This window comes from Stomoxys calcitrans, chromosome 1 (assembly GCF_963082655.1).
Source record: "Stomoxys calcitrans chromosome 1, idStoCalc2.1, whole genome shotgun sequence".
Lineage (NCBI taxonomy): Eukaryota > Metazoa > Arthropoda > Insecta > Diptera > Muscidae > Stomoxys > Stomoxys calcitrans.
The window spans coordinates 166,302,799-166,320,066 of NC_081552.1; the positions used below are offsets into that span (position 1 = coordinate 166,302,799).

The window sequence follows — 17,268 nt, forward strand, 5'->3', positions numbered from 1 at the left end:
TAAGTATTTGGCCCTGTTAGATATAAAAATCGTTCTATTGAGGAAACGTGGTTCCTCAAATTGACTCTCCATCGTCTTTCTTGTGAACAGGCAGATTTCAATCTTCTCTGGGTTAACGTTGATACCCCTGGGTCTATCCCAGTCGTATGCCACCTGCTAAACCCATTTGGCCCTTCTCATATCTGGTTCAGATCATTACGTCTTACCATCGTAGCAGAATAAGCTATTTATGACGGTCACCCATAGGAGTGGCGATAAAATGACCGACTTACGCTCCGTAAAAATCGAAGTCCTCGTGTTAAGACCGTACCACTTCACGCTTTATGTGATAGCCGCAATTCCCGCGTACAGGACCGTGTTAAGGTCAGGGCACCGGAAACAGAACTCATCATCGCTGTCCTCAATTAAGATGCTGGACCGGTTTTGTTTTTATCTTCGATTCATCCGCGTAGCAAATTGTGTCCCTTGTAACATTGTCTCGTACTCGACCTCGAATGTCGTCTCAGATATGGAATAGTATGACAGCCATGTAAAATGTTCTCTTCAAAGATGTGTCGCACGGTGGCATGCCGTTCGGACTCGGCTATAAAAAGAAGACAGCACTCATTGATATGTCAGAATTTTGCCACTGTTCTTTAATGGAATTTTCATGGGCAAAAATTTGCAATTTAGTAGTAGGAGAAAACTGTACAAAAATATTTAAGAGCCTTCAATTTAAAAGCCTTATTACAAAAAATTATTCAAATATTTGCATATTATAAAAATCCTGTGTGGGAAGACATGCTATTATTGATATGCATGTGCTATTATTGATATGCACTTGCTATAAATATTGAAACCCAAAATTATAGAAAGTAGTCAATAATTACACCTCACTGATATAACACCAGCATTAAGACTTAAAAATTGTGCTTAAAATATGAAACTAGTAAGCGTTTTTATCTTTATCGCTGCTTTGTACGGAATTCACGGCTCACGGTTTTGTGGCCCTTCGCTGACACAAGTATTAGAAATGGTCTGTATTAATGGCTATAACCCAATGACATTAAGTAAAAAATCTAGCAGTACACTCGGTAAATACGTCTATAAACTTTATCTGACATAACTTCATAAAAATCTACTCTTTTCCCAGTAACCCATGATTTGGATATTCCCGACAAATTGAAAGAAATGGATGTTATGTCAGATTTGAACCCTGGTACTGTTTTAAATGACTTGCTTTATGGTAACCACGTTAACACACTGACGAAAACACGAAGGCAACGGCATTTGCCTGGAGTCTACGATGAATGTTGTCGTAAAGATTGTACCCTGGATGAATTGGCCGGATATTGTTTGTAATGCGTATATAATTGATAAGAATCCTCGACCTTGGAAATATATTAATGTATCCAATCGATGAGAATTTTATGTTTCATAACACCTATATTTTAAAACCAAATAAATTAAAGCAAATTTTTAAGTTGTAAGTAGTTCTTACTGCACGTTATTTTACAAATATATGTATTCCGTAAAGTCATCAAAGAGAAGAAGTGAGAGACCCATTGCTAAGTAAACTGATTACTTATGGCACACTTTCAGATCCGATGTAGGCCTTTCCGCCAGCCTAAATTCGTATACAAAGCACCCATTTGATTTTCTTGAAATTTGACAGTGCTTGCTTTAGAGATATAAAGACGAATCCTCTTTAAAGTCGGGGGATATCTTTATGGTGCGGCACCCAAACCAGGTGAATTTTAAACTGTTCAGCCATCTCTCAATGATTTCCGTGTAACATTTTAAATATGACCAGTCTTAATTCCTTAGAGTACATCCCAAATCCCATATGTCAAGTTATACGGGAGCTAAATTACTATATAGAGAGACATAGCTCATCTAAATACTTAAGACGATCTTGATGGTTCCACGCTAGAAGCTACGTAGCAAGTAGTCTTTGCTTCTACTATTCCTGTGGTATCACAATCGACTAAAATGGCTATGCGAGTCTGATTTAAACCAAAATTCAAAATTTCTGCCAAACCAGACAAAAATGTAAACTTCTAAAAGCATTAGAAGGCTACTCGGGTCCTAATATTCATGTTTTATTTTCCGATTTATTTAATTCCATTTATTAGATGTCACTTACTTACCTTACTCCAACTATCATGGATATTTCCTCATACGTTGAATGACCTGAGGTCGTAAGTCTCGTCCATTCATATCATTATCTTATCTATGGTAGTAATCCATGGAATAAAAGGACCAAATCCGGGATCCAAACTCCTTAAAACTAACTAAACATTTATACCAAGCCTACTTAAAACTATCTTGATCTAAGAGCGCTGAAACAATCCAGAAGCTATGTACAAACCATATAAGTAAAATAAAATAAAATACAACGATACAAAAAACACGGTGGCACACGCAAACCGGGAAGACCAAAAACCCGATGGAAAGATAATATGGTGGGAGACACCTCGAAACTTGGTGTCAGAGATTTTAGAATGAGCGCAGAATATTGAGGCGCTTCGAACGCTATTCTACGTTCGGCTAGTGGAACAAATGTTCTGTCATAGCCAATTATAGTAAGTAAGTAATATATCTTTCATCCGATATGCCCTTCAAAGCTGGAGATAGTGGCTTCTCTTGGTATGATCTTTACCAAATTTGACACGAAGTGCTTTTTTTGTCGTCCAAATATAATAATATATAATAATATTTCGTCACAATCGGATCAAATTTAGATATTGTTAGGTTAGGTTAGGTTGAAAAGAGGGTGCAGATATTAATCCACCCCATGCCACATTGGCTTGTTGTGCGCTCTAAAAACTAATAAGTAACATCTAAAAAGAGAATGCCAAGCCACGAACCCCGCGCTACCCACAAAATCGTTAATTGTTTTCAATACCACTCCCCTAAGTTGGTTTCTGTCTGATATTGTGTCTCCACCCAAGTACTGGTATCTGTTGGACGCGAAAGCCGGGCAATGACAAAGGAAATGCTTCAACGTGTCATCATCTTCCCCGCATGCCCTACACATGCTATCACTTGACGCACCGATTTTACATAAGTGAGCTCGTAGTCCTATGTGCCCTGTTATGATACCAATAGCTATACTGACCTCTTCTTGCTTCCTTTAAGTAATACTATTGTCTTCTCACGATATGTATCCCCACATAGGATTTTCGCCGTCCTACCGACCGTTTCCCTATTCCACAATGTTGCAAGCGCATTCGTGGCCCACACCCTCAACTCGGACTGCGTCGACCCGAAAGGCTTCGGGTTAACCAAGTTTATTGACTGCAGTCCTCTTGCCTTCGCCGCCAAATCGTCTGCCCTTTCATTTCCCCTTACTCCGTTATGGCCCGGCACCCAAACGATGCGGATTTTCCCATCTTCAGAGAAGGCGTTAATCTCCTTCTTACACTGCAAGACTGTTCGGACGGTAGTCCTGGTTGTTATTGCCCTTAGGCAATTTTACTGTCGGTAAAGATGTTCACAATCGACGTCCTCGCGTTAGCACCACACCACTTCACGCATTCCGTAATCGTCTGGATCTCCACCTGCAGGACCGTATTATGGTCAGGCAGTCTAAAACAGATGTCAGTCCCTGGGTTTTCAATGTAAACCACCAGGCCCACTCTATCCTCTAGCTTTGATCCATCCGTGTAACATGATATTCCAGATGGCAATACTACGGTTCCGTCAATTCAAGACTGTGCAGATGGCAGCAGTGCCTCGCACTCGACTTCAAAGTTCATCTCAAGTATCCGATCGGAAACCTCTTCCCTTCCTTCCAGGTTTCCTATCATCGCCTCGTAAGCGTGGTCCTCATCGCTCCGACTATGCTGACATGGGCTCTGAACCTATTGTATGGTCCTTATGATGCACTTTTTCTCCATAGCAGTTCACCAAACTACTGAGGCGTAAGTAAATATTGGTCTTATCACGCTCCTGTAGAGCCTGTGGACTATCCTAGTATTCAGGCCCCATTTCGAGCCTACTGCCCGTCTACATAGTGCCCAATATTTGTGAGCCTTCTCAGTACGCTCCTGAACGCGACACTTCCAATTCAGTTTCCTGTCCAAGATCACACCTAAGTATTTGACCTTGCCAGATATCGAAATCGTCTTATTGAGGAAACGTGGTGCGTTAAATTGACCCACCTTCGTCTTCCTCGTGTACAGGCATATCTCAGTCTTCTCTGGGTTAACATTGAGACCTCTGGGTCTAGCCCAGTCATATGTCATATGCAAGACCCTTTCGGGTCTTCTGCATAGCTCGTTCGGATCCTTACCCCTAAGAAGTATTACAACAGACGGGTTGAAATTCCTCCTCAGTCAGCAGCCGTAATATGGTGGTCACCCATAGGAGTGGCGATAAAATGCCCCCCTGTGGCGTGCCCTGTGCCACTTTCTCCCTTATATTTATGCCATGGGACACACAATTTAACCACCTGTTCCTTAGCATATGGTTTATCCAGTCTCTAAGGACAGAATCCACCCAGTACTGGTCTAAGAATTGGATCAGTGTGTCGGTCCGCACATTGTTAAAAGCCCCCTCTATGTCAATGCATACCGCCAGGGTGTACGTTTTGGCATCGAAGGCTTCTGTTTTATGCACAACCTCGTGCAGGGCAGTCTCAACCGACCTTTCCTTGACATAGGCATGCTGTTTGTATTTGAGCAGTTCGCTGGATGTCATACTCTTTATCGTGGTGTCCACAATACGTTCCATGGTTTTGAGTAGAATGGACGTAAGGCTTATGGGTCTGTAGGTCTTTGGTGTCGCATAATTTGCCTTGCCGGGCTTGGGTATAAACACCACCCTAGCCTCCTGCCAGGCTTTCGGAGTATATGCAAGTCCTAAGCACGCTGTGAAATTTTGGTCAGACGAGGCGCTAGATAGTCTGCTTCTTTCTGCAGTAACGCCGGAAATATTCCATCGGGTTCGGGTTAAGTGGTTTGAAGCTCCTCAAGAATATCTTCATCATAAATTCCGTAATTATAAACATTCCATCAAACTCATTATTCCAAGTTCCGGTGTCTCCATGAGTCCCTTCGTATCCAGTGGAAAATGGGTTTTCATCAAAAGCCTCAACATGTAATCCGTTGTCTCTGCTCTCACTCCCATGTCGTCTACCTAAGTTTCAGTTTGGACATGGGTTTTTGAGAAAAACTTTTTTATCATGGCGGCGTCATTAAAGCTACCAACCTGTTCGCAGAAAAGCTTCCTGGAGGCACGTTTTGCCTCTCTGGTAATCTTATTGTATTCCTTGAGCCGTGTGTAATACACATCCCAATATACTTCCACTTTGTTAAGACGTGCTCTGTTAAAAAGTCTGCGGACCCCTTTCCCAATATTGCGAATCTCCCCGGTCATCCAGCGTTTTTCTTGGGCTGATTTCCTTTTTCGAAAAGGACAACTGTCTTCGAAGGACCCCACCAGTGCAGTAGTAATCCTGTTAACATTTTCGTCAATGTCTTCTATGCTTGAACAATCTAAATTATCTTGCCCAAGTCTTCTTCTGAGTAGCCTTCCGAATTTTGTCCAGTTGGTTTCAACTTATTCCGGAAGCTTATCGGATTCGGCGCTGGCCATGCTATTCCAAATCTAATTTAGTGATGGTCAGATAAAGAGTGCTTCTTGGAGACCCTCCAATCCACATAATCGTCGATTAGATTTTCCGAAAACATCGTCACATCTAATACTTCCTCCCTAAACCTATTGACAAAGGTAGCGGTGCTACCAATATTAAGTGTTATTAGGTCGTTAGAACTCTGCCAGGGATTGGCCCCGCTTATTAGTGAAGGTATTACCCAACGAAATGTGGTGAGTTCGCATCGCACCGTATTAGTACCTCGTTTCCTGTCGGTTTTGCTTTACTCACCAGCCGTTGCAGCTCCGAAGTGGGTGGCGGTGTCGGAGAGTCGAAAGGCAGATAAAGTGATGCCACGTATGCTCCATCCGAATCCGACGTTGACAACTCTGGTGAAAAAATATAATTCAAATTTTTATGACAAATAACGCAGGTCCTCGGCCGAGAACCAGTGTTAGCATAGAATAATTAGTAGTTGATATGGTTTAGTCCACAAATTTTGTTCCGCGTCGTCCATGGCTCCTGAATTAAGGCAATATGAATCTTGCCCTTGCTGATTTTCTCCCTCAGAGTGTGTGTAGCAGTCTCGTTCCGGTGGAGGTTTATCTGGATTACCTCAATCATTGGTCATCCAGTAAATGGGCATCTTGGGAGTAGGTGATGATCTCATCGTCTGCTCCCTGTTCTTTAGACTGCATTGCCTTTCCTGTCACTGCACTGCCTGATGTCATCGTTTTAGGTTCTTTGCCTAGTCTAGTCTTCCGACTTTTCATAAAGTCGGTAATGGCTCCATCGTCTGGTCCCTGTTCGTTAAGCTTTATTGGGTTTCCATTCCCTGTACTGCCTGATGTTTCAATACTATGATCTTTGCCTATCTTAGCCTTCCAAATCTTAAGTAAATGGGGTTCTTGGGAGTAGGTGATGGTACCATCATGTTCGTTGGGTTGCATTGAGTCTCCTGTCGCTGCGCTGCCTAATGTTTCAATATTAGGATCTTTACCTATCCCGGTATTCCGAATCTTTAAGTCGGTGATGGGTCCGTCGTCGGATTCCTGTTCGTTAGGCTGTGTTGGGTCTCTCGCCGCTGCACTGCCCGATATTTTAGTATTAGGATCATCGCTTCTACTAGTATTTACAATATTGAGAGATGCCGTAATTGTCTCGTTGTCGGCCCCCTGTTTGTTGGGCGGTGTTGAGTCACCTGCCACTGAACGGCCTGATGTCGCAGAATGAAAATTTCTGACTATCCTAGTCTTCCCAATCTTGAAAAAGACAGCTTTGCTCCCGTAGTGCGCTATGCCTTTAGTCTTAGCCACACTTGTCACGGAGACTTGATCAATGCCAACCACAAAGAGAGTTCCTTCCTCCTTCTCCTCCCTGTGGAAGACTTTCCACTTCTCTGCGACCAAACCTTCGTTTTGCTTGCCCAAGAATCCCAACATGCGATCCGTCGTAAATTTACTGCCCCATTCCTTGATGAAGACCGTAGCCTTTGTGAGCTGGGGGATATCCATCTTTCTCACCAGGTCGAGCTTTGCGCCCTCCCAAGGAGCCTGAATACCTCTAACGAGATGTTTGACGGTATCAATACAATCCGCCGACGCAAAACGCAGCGTAAAGATGTTCCCTCTAAACTCGCAGCTCATTATTTGTATGGGTGGACCCTCTACAGAGTTCCACACATTTTCAAAAATCCGATCGTTAACCTGGTCCTCCACTTGGGACCGATGATCTGGTGGAATCCTACTGGATGCACAGCCGATATTGATGACTGCATAAGTCAGCTCATTCCTGTTGTGCTTCCTTGCCACTCTGGCGTAAGAGGGCGGCTCCTTTCCATTTTCAGCGACCATATTCCTCTTCCGTTATGGCTGTGGCCTCCTTTGGGAAGTCACAGTCCTCCATGAAGACTCAGGGGCCGTGCGCGCTTCCTTCGTTCCTGTTTCAACTATGTCTACCTCCGCAGGACACTGTCTGGATCTCCATTGCAAAATGGCCGGCTTGGTTTTCCCAAAGTACTTGAAAGCGGGGAGCTCTTTTTCTTCTTCAGTATTTTAGCAGTGTTATGCTCTTCGGGAGATCTGATTCCTTTTCCAGCTTCCGTAGAAGTGCTTGGAATGTCAGTTCTATCCTTTCGTGCATCGTGCACTTTCGCCCGATTACGCTGCCGGTAGATACTCCTCTGTCTCCTTCGTCGGCCACCGGATCGCTTTCTCGGTCTGCTTTTGAGCTTAGAAAAACCATCGCTCACTTCTGCTGTCATCCCGATGCCCTCATCTCTCGATTCGGCTGCGATGACTGATTCATAGACACAGTCGCTATCTGAATCCGAGTCAGAAACACAACCTTTACTTAAAGGCTTGGGACGAACTGCGCATCTCTCTGGTTTATCCGTCTCTTCCTAATTAATTAATCTGACGACTAGTTGTGCGCTTGAAGCATTACTCTCGACTACTGGTGCCAAGGCACCCACACCTATAGGAGGGGAGGACAATATGCTGCGGTCTGACGGCACCACCGGAGATGTTGAGTCTTTGGAGTCCATTTCTAGCCTACTCCAAAACGCTTTAAAATTTTTTTCGTAGTAGGTAGTACCTATTCCGAGATACGGATATATATTTATATCACGTCCGCTTCACTCAACGGCTACAATAGTTAGATATAAAATTTAGATATAGCTCCCATATATATCTTTCATCCGATATGGTCTTTTATGGCTGTAGTAGCCACAATTTTGTTCCAACCCTTACAAAATTTTGCACAAGATGTAGTATTTCACGTCAAAATACATGTAAGAAATTTCAATTTGAAGGTAGTATGTATGTTGACTCGGTGGTGTAGGGTATTATATAGTCGATATCGATCGACTTTTGCCTTTCCTTATTAACTTTTATCTGCACTTAAGGTTTTCTCTATTTAATTTATTTTTTCGGAAATAAATGAAGAACAACAAACCATTAAAACCTATAAAACAAACAAAAACAAGTAAAAGCGTGCTAAGTTCGGCCGGGCCGAATCTTATATACCCTCCACCATGGATCGCATATGTCGAGTTCTTTTCCCGGCATCTCTTCTTAGGCAAAAAAAGGATATAAGAAAAGATTTGCTCTGCTATTAGAGCGATATCAAGATATGGTCCGGTTTGGACCACAATTAAATTATATGTTGGAGACCTGTGTAAAATATCAGCCAATTCGAATAAGAATTGCGCCCTTTGTGGGCTCAAGAAGTAAAATAGAGAGATCGATTTATATGGGAGCTATATCAGGCTATAAACCGATTCAGATCATAATAAACACGTATGTTAATGGTCATGAGAGAATCCGTCGTACAAAATTTCAGGCAAATCGGATAATAATTGCGACCTCTAGAGGCTCAAGAGGTCAAGACCCAAGATCGGTTTATATGACAGCTATATCAGGTTATGAACCGATTTGAACCATACTTGGCACAGTTGTTGGATATCGTAACAAAACACGTCGCGCAAAATTTCATTCCAATCGGATAAGAATTGCGCACTCTAGAGGCTCAAGAAGTCAAGACCCAAGATCGGTTTATATGGCAGCTGTATCAGGTTATGGACCGATTTGAACCATACTTGGCACAGTTGTTGGATGTCATAAAAAAACACGTCGTGCAAAATTTCATTCCAATCGGATAAGAATTGCGCACTCTAGAAGCTCAAGAAGTCAAGACCCAAGATCGGTTTATATGGCAGCTATATCAGTTTATGGACCGATTTGAACCATACTTATCACAGTTGTTGGATGTCGTAACAAAACACGTTGTGCAAAATTTCATCCCAATCGGATAAGAATTGCGCACTCTAGAGGCTCAAGAAGTCAAGACCCAAGATCGGTTTATATGGCAGCTATATCAAAACATGGACCGATATGGCCCATTTACAATACCAACCGACCTACACTAATAAGAAGTGTTTGTGCAAAATTTCAAGCGCCTAGCTTAACTCCTTCGGAAGTTAGCGTGCTTTCGACAGACAGACGGACGGACGGACGGACGGACGGACGGACGGACGGACGGACGGACAGACGGACGGACATGGCTAGATCGACATAAAATTTCACGACGATCAAGAATATATATACTTTATGGGGTCTCAGACGAATATTTCGAGTAGTTACAAACAGAATGACGAAATTAGTATACCCCCCATCTTATGGTGGAGGGTATAATTACGCCAAATTGATTGTTTCAAGTTTTACCACATTGATTTTTTTTTGTAATTTTCAGCCAACGTTTCGCTGACGTGTTTATACCCTCCACCACTACTGTAGTACCTTGTGTTGCAATCTGCCAACTGACACCTTTATCGTAAAACTTGACTTTTTTCTTCACAACGACAATGCGAGTTCTCACACATCGGCTCAAACAACTGCATTTTTGATGAGTCAACCGCCGTATAGTCCTGGCTTGGCTTCGAATGACTTCGAATTATTTTCGACACCTGAAGAAGCGGAATGCATGTTTTGGAGATACCTCAATCAGAGTGGAAAAGTGCTTCAATAATTGGTTTAAACGGATGCAAAAGTGTATAGATCTTAATGGGGAGTATTTTGAAAAACAATAAAGCGATTTTCGATAATTAATATTTGTTTTTGTTCTGTAATCCCGAAATATAAAAGACAACCCTCGTAAATATAGCTGCAATAAGTTCATAAATGATGATTTTTTCTGCGGATTATGACGAAAGGTGGTTAACATATGTATCCGAGGTGGTATGGATCCCAAGTTCTGCCCGTCCAAACTCAATGCCTTTTTACTTGTTATACCTTCTACAATAAGATGGGGTTATATTTATTTTGTCATTCTGTTTGTCACTCCCTGAAATATTCGTATTAAACCCCATAAAGTATATTCTTGATCGTCATGATATTTTAAGTCAATCTAGCCATTTCCGTCCGTCTGTCTTCCGAAAGCACGCTATCTTTTGAAGAAGTAAAGCTTGCCGATTCTCACATGACCTTCAACATACGTGCTAAATATGGTATGAATCGATCTATAGCCTGATACAACTCTCATATAAACCGATCACCCTATTTCTTCTTGAGCCTCTAAAAGGCGGAATTCTTATGAGAATTGGCTGAAATTTTACACAATGACTTCTACTATGGTCTTCAATATTCACCTCAATTATGGTCCGAATCGGACCATAACTTGTTATAGCTCCAATAGCCTAGCAATTATTTATCCTTTATCCTTTGTTGGAATAAAGAAGATACGAGTAAAAGAACTCGACAAAGGTGATTCCGCTCCGCCAAACTTAGCACGCTTTAACTTGTTTTTGTTTTTTTATACCCTCCACCATAAGATGGGGGGTATACTAATTTCGTCATTCTGTTTGTAACTACTCGAAATATTCGTCTGAGACCCCATAAAGTATATATATTCTTGATCGTCGCGACATTTTATGTCGATCTAGCCATGTCCGTCCGTCTGTCCGTCCGTCCGTCCGTCCATCTGTCTGTCGAAAGCACGCTAACTTCCGAAGGAGTAAAGCTAGCCGCTTGAAATTTTGCACAAATACTTCTTATTAGTGTAGGTCGGTTGGTATTGTAAATGGGCCATATCGGTCCATGTTTTGATATAGCTGCCATATAAACCAATCTTGGGTCTTGACTTCTTGAGCCTCTAGAGTGCGCAATACTTATTCGATTGGAATGAAATTTTGCACGACGTGTTTTGCTATGATATCCAACAACTGTGCCAAGTATGGTTCAAATCGGTTCATAACCAGATATAGCTGCCATATAAACCGATCTTGGGTCTTGACTTCTTGCGCCTCTAGCGTGCGCAATTCTTATCCGATTGGAATGAAATTTTGCACGAAGTATTTTGTTGTGATATCTACGAACTGTGCCAAGTATGGTTCAAATCGGTTCATAACATGATATAGGTGTCATATAAACAGATCTGGGGATTTGACTTCTTGAGCTTCTAGAGGGCGCAATTCCTATCCTATTTGGCTGAAATTTAGCATGACGTATTTTATTGTTACTTTCAACAACTTTGTCAAATAAGGTTCAAATCGGTTCATAACCTGATATAGCTGCCATATAAACCCACCTGGGATCTTGACTTCTTGACCCCTAGAGGTCGCAATTATTATCTAATATGCCTGAAATTTTGTACGATGGATCCTATCATGACCATCAACAAACGTGTTTATTATGGTCTGAATAGGTCTATAGCCCGATACAGATCCCATATAAATCGTTCTCTCTATTTTACTTCGTGAGCCCCAATGGGCCCAATTCTTATACGAATTGGCTGAAATTTTACACAGGTCTCCAACATATAATTTCATTGTGGTCCGAACCGGACCATATCTTGATATCGTTTTAATAGCAGAGCAACTCTTTTCTTATATCCTTTTTTGCCTAAGAAGAGATGCCGGGAAAAGAACTCGACAAATGCGATCCATGGTGGAGGGTATATAAGATTCGGCCCGGCCGAACTTAGCACGCTTTTACTTGTTTTTTTTTTTTTTTTTTTTTTTTGTTGAAACAGTTTATATTACTTTGTCATGAGTCGGAGTCGAAATAATTTTTCGACTCCGAGCAAAACTGCTCGACTTCGACTCCGCAGCCCTGGATATGTATATCCAAATAAATAAATCTAATACTTTACGCTGAAAAAACTAATTTCTTCTATTATTTCTAAAGGTAAATAAGTCCAATATTCATAAACAAAATACCATATGAAAGCTTACTTTGTCTTCTTTCAGACACATCCAATCGCTTGTTCAATGGTTTTCAATTTTCCAAAGAAAAAAACAATTGGCCACCATGCTTCATGTCGGCACGAATTATCGTTAACCGAGCAACATTTGTTCGTAACTCATCGAAATATTGATCAGAGACCCAACAAAGTGCATGTATTTTTAATCGTCTTGACGATCCTAGTTAATTTAGCCATGTCCGTCCGTCCGGATGCTTGAAATTTTGCACAAATACTTCCATTAGTGCAGGTCCGTTGGGTTTGTAAATGGGCCAAATCTATAAATGTTTTTGTATAGCTACCATATGAACCGATCTCGTGTCATTACTTCTTGAGCGTGTAGAGTGCGCTATTCTCATCCGATGTAGCTGAAATTTTGCACGAAGTGTTTTGTTACGACTTCCAACAACTGTGCTTAGTATGGAATAAATCGGTTCATAACATTATATAGCTGCCATATAGACCGATCAGGGATCTTGATTTCGTGAGCCTCTAGAGTGCGCAATTATTATCGGATTTAGTTGAAATTTTGCATGAACTGTTTTGTTTTGGCTTCCAACAATAATGTCAAATACGGTCTAAAGCGGCTTGCTTGATAGAAAAACTCGCCGTCTTATAAACCACGAGCTGTATGAGCAGCTTGACATCATTGCCATAGTTTAACGTATCAAAATACGTCGCTTATGCAGGTTGGGTTATGATTTCAAGGAAAGAAGAAGCTACAGTTAAGAGGATTATAAACGTAGCAGAGGAAGACCAAAGCTCCAATGAAAATACTTGAAATCGTTTAATTTTAATTTAGAAACAAATGATATTTCCGAGGCACAATTTCCAACTTTGCAGTGTTTCGATATTTATAGAAAGATTTAAAATGGCTTAGGTCTATACAAATAAAGAAAAATGTTTTCGTGATCTCGCTGAAAATTTAATCAAGTCGTTTATCTGCGGCCAATTACTGACCCAATTTAGGCCAATGGTTGTGCATAAAAATCTTACCAAATGCTCTAAAATTTGGTCGATCCGATCTAATTATGTGACTTTTTGCTATCAAATAACATAACATACATATGGAGTGACTATGAAGTTTTAGAGATAAGAAAAGTTTTATTTTGTTTTTTGTTTCTTTTTTGGAACCCCATGACACTCTGGCATATGATTAGTACTTGTATTTTGACACTGATGATGGCACTCTGTAGTGTCTCTTTACGCATTGTCAAAGTTTTCCTTCTTTGCGTTTTCGCATCTGCATTTACAAGCATATGTGTATTATTCAACAGTATTCAAATGCACATTGTATAAGGAAATATCCTGTTTAAGTGTATTTTTTGCCATACCAAAGAAATGTAACACAGTGGTCAAAGCTGAAAAGTATAGAAACTGTCTCACAATTCAAACGATTGTTAATTTTGAAATACTTAGAACTACTCCAAGCTAAACGGTAAAGCCTTTCTATTTCCAATCCGATTAACAATACAGTAAAGTAGTGATAGAGTGAACTAATTATTGCAGAAAGTTAGCTTTACTCAGAATGGAGCACTATGTTTCACTTCATTGTGTTATTTCAAAAGTTATAATTTTTGGGTGATAACCTACAAAAAAAATTATAAATTTCTCTAGATAGGATTACAAATAGTTTTTCTGATTTGGATAAGGGTTAGAATAGTTAATTGTAAAACGGTTCTTTCTGTCGTACCAGGGTCTTTCTACCATTTCTGGTTCAACTTATCTCTGCTGTATTTAAATTGCATATGACAATAGAACGTTTATCAAATTTTGAAACCAAGCGTAATTTTTTTTAATTTTGAAACCTCACGTAAAAGAAGCTTCAAAGACAACTTGATATTATTTTATTAGCTCTCCACATTTGCTTAATTGATACACAAAATGTATTGTATCATTTTATATGTGTTTTTTCGCTCTCTTGCACAATTTGTACTTTGGAGATATGCATGTTGGTTTGTTAAATATCCAAAGAAATTATATTAGTCTTCATATTTTTAACAAAATGAAGGCCACGCTGAACACCTAAGTTCAAATCCCGCTCCTAATGCTGGCAACATTTGTGAGGAACTATGCCATGTAAAACTTCTCTCCAAAGATGTGTCGCACTGATTCACGCCGTTCGGACTCGGCTATAAAAAGGATGCCCTTTATCATTGAGCTTAAACTTGAATCGGACTGCACTCCTAGAAATGTGAGAAGTTTGCCCCTGTTCCTTCGTGGAATGTTCATGGGCAAAATTCCGATATTAACCCCGCATTTTTTATAATATAAAAATAAAGACTTTCATTTTGGTCTCAATTTTTCTGACAGTTGTATCTAATTTCAGCTAAATTCGGTATGGTACGGAGATTGCAAAAATACATGGCGATCAGCTTTTGGTACCAAAATCCACTCATCGATATTGTGATATTGTTTGGACGCCTGTGCATGATAAGTTTTGCTTAGGTGTATATTATGGGTCGTTTCATATTAATTTTGAAGCATCTTAGAAAAAATAGGTAAAAGCGTGCTAAGTTCGGCCGGGCCGAATCTTATTTACCCTCCACCATGGATCGCATTTGTCAAATTCTTTTCCCGAAATACAAATTCTTTTCCCGGGGAACAGATAAAAATTGCCTACTTTTGGATCTATACCATATTATGTATCGATTGGGGTTTGGCCGGTGGAGACCAAAGTGGAATTGGAATGAATTATGCAAAATTTCAGCCGGATCGTATAAGAATTGCGCCATCTAGGGGCAAAAGTAGTATAATTGGGAGATCGATTTATATGGAAGCTATATCAGGTTATGAACCGATTTAGACTATATTATGCACAGCCTAATCGGGTAAGAATTGCTCCCTCTAGTAGCTCAAGAAGTTACGATCCGAGAACGTTTTAAATCGTTTTAAATTTAAAGCTATATCAGGTCAATAACTGATTAAGATTACTTGGCACAGTTATTGGAAATCAAAGCAAACCACTTTACGCAAAATCTCAGCCAAATAGGGTAATAATTACGCCCTCTAGATGGTCAATAAGTCAAGATCCGAAATCGGTTTATATAAGGGCTATACCAGGTTATGAACCTATTTAGATCATAATTGGCACAGTTATTTCAAATCAAAATAATCTTTTTTATGCAAAATTTCAGCCAAATCGGGTAATAATTGCGCCCCCTAGCAAATCAAGAGAAGAAGTCAAGAACTGAAATCGCTTTATATGGTAGCTATATCAGGTAATGAACCGATTTGGACTACACTTAGAACAGTTGTTGGAAGTAATAACAAAACATTTCATCCAATTTCAGCCAAATCGGATAAAAATTACGCCCTCTAGAGGCTTAAGAAGTAAAGATCCAGGATCGGCTTATATGGTGGCAACATCAAAGCATGGACCTATATAGCCCAGTTACAATCCCAACCGACCTACACAAATAGGAAGTACTCGTGCAAAAATTTTAACGCCGAGCTTTATTCCTTCGAAAGTTAGCGTGCTTTTGAAAGACGGAAAGACAGGGCTAAAATGCCTCAGAATGTCAAGCAGATCAAGAATACATATTCTTGTTGGGTCTCAGATCAATCTTTCGATGTGTTACTAACGGAATGAAGAAATAAGTATACCCCCATCCTATGGAGAAGGGTATAAAAAGAAAAGTGTCTTGCTAATGCATTTTCGTTATTTAAACCCTACACCAGTAGTGGTGTAGGGTATAAATATACAATATAAAAACCACTTTAAACAATTTTTTTTGATTACGAAATACGTATTTTTTAAGTTTTTTAAGCCGAATTTTCTAAAATAAGTTTAAAGAAAAACTAACAAAACATTTTTTTTTTGATCGGCGGGGAGATTCGATCCTGGGTTTGCAAGTACTTAATGGCATGGGAATCTTGTGTGCTATATGGTAGTACGCGTATTTTAACAGCTAACTCAACAAAAGAATTTGTTGAAAATCCACAAAATGTCAATTATTTTGTCTATCAAGTCTCTATAAACCTCCTTCAATATAATGTCTTTAATTTAATGCTAAAACTAGTTGAGAATTTAAAGTTTCGCATACAAATTCTGTAGTTGGTTTTTTTCTTAGTTATTTTTCCAGTGCAGAATCGACAAGAAATGAAATTATAGTAAGTTATCGGCGGCAAAATGTTCAGTAAATAACTTGGAAAAACCTACCAAAAATTGAGGCCGTCTACCAACGTACCAAGAGAATAAAAACCTTTCAATTTTGGTAGGAACCTACCAACTGCAACACTGTTATGAACCGATTCGGGTCGATTGGTTTGGATGGTGAAAATCATAATAGAAGCCATTGTGCAAAATATCTCTTTTAAGGCAAACAAAGGATAATGGATAGTAATTGTTATTATATTGGAGCTATATCAGGCCGATTCCTGACACGTATGTTAAAGGTGATAGCAGAAATCGTTATGCAAAATTTCAACCAAATCAGATAAGAACTATACCCTCTAGGGGCCAAGAAATGCAATCGGGAGATCCGTTTATATAGGAGCTATATCTGGGTTTAGACCCGAAATAAAATTGGGAGATAGCTTTATATGGGAAAGCAGGAATGTTGAAGGTTGTAGGAGAAGTCGTTGAGTGAAATTTCACCCAAATCGGAATTTCTCACTCTGGATGCTCAAGAAGTGTAATCGGGATATCAATTTGTATGGAAGCTATATCAAAACATGAACCAAAACGGCCCATTTACAATCCCAAATGATCTACACTAACAGGAAGTATTTGTGCAAAGTTTCAAGGGCCTAGCTTTGCTCCTTCAAAAGTTAGTTACTTTTAAAAGACAGACAGGCAGTGGGACGGACATGGCTAAATTGACTCACAATGTCAAGACGATCGAGAATATGTATTCTTTACTGGGTCTCAGATCAATATTTCGATGTGTTACAAAGGATATGACGTAATTAGTATGCACCCACCCCACTGTGGAGGGTTTAAAAAAGTG

At 40.1% G+C, this 17,268-nt stretch overlaps 1 protein-coding gene across 1 annotated transcript; it reads left to right on the forward strand.

Moving 5' to 3' along the window:
* Positions 1 to 907: 907 nt before the first annotated feature.
* On the forward strand, positions 908 to 1,369 carry LOC106094794 (probable insulin-like peptide 1). Its single transcript, XM_013262032.1, has 2 exons — positions 908 to 1,073; positions 1,133 to 1,369. Exons 1-2 carry the CDS (start codon positions 920 to 922, stop codon positions 1,339 to 1,341), a joined length of 363 nt encoding a protein of 120 aa, XP_013117486.1. The 5' UTR covers positions 908 to 919; the 3' UTR covers positions 1,342 to 1,369.
* Positions 1,370 to 17,268: the final 15,899 nt, after the last annotated feature.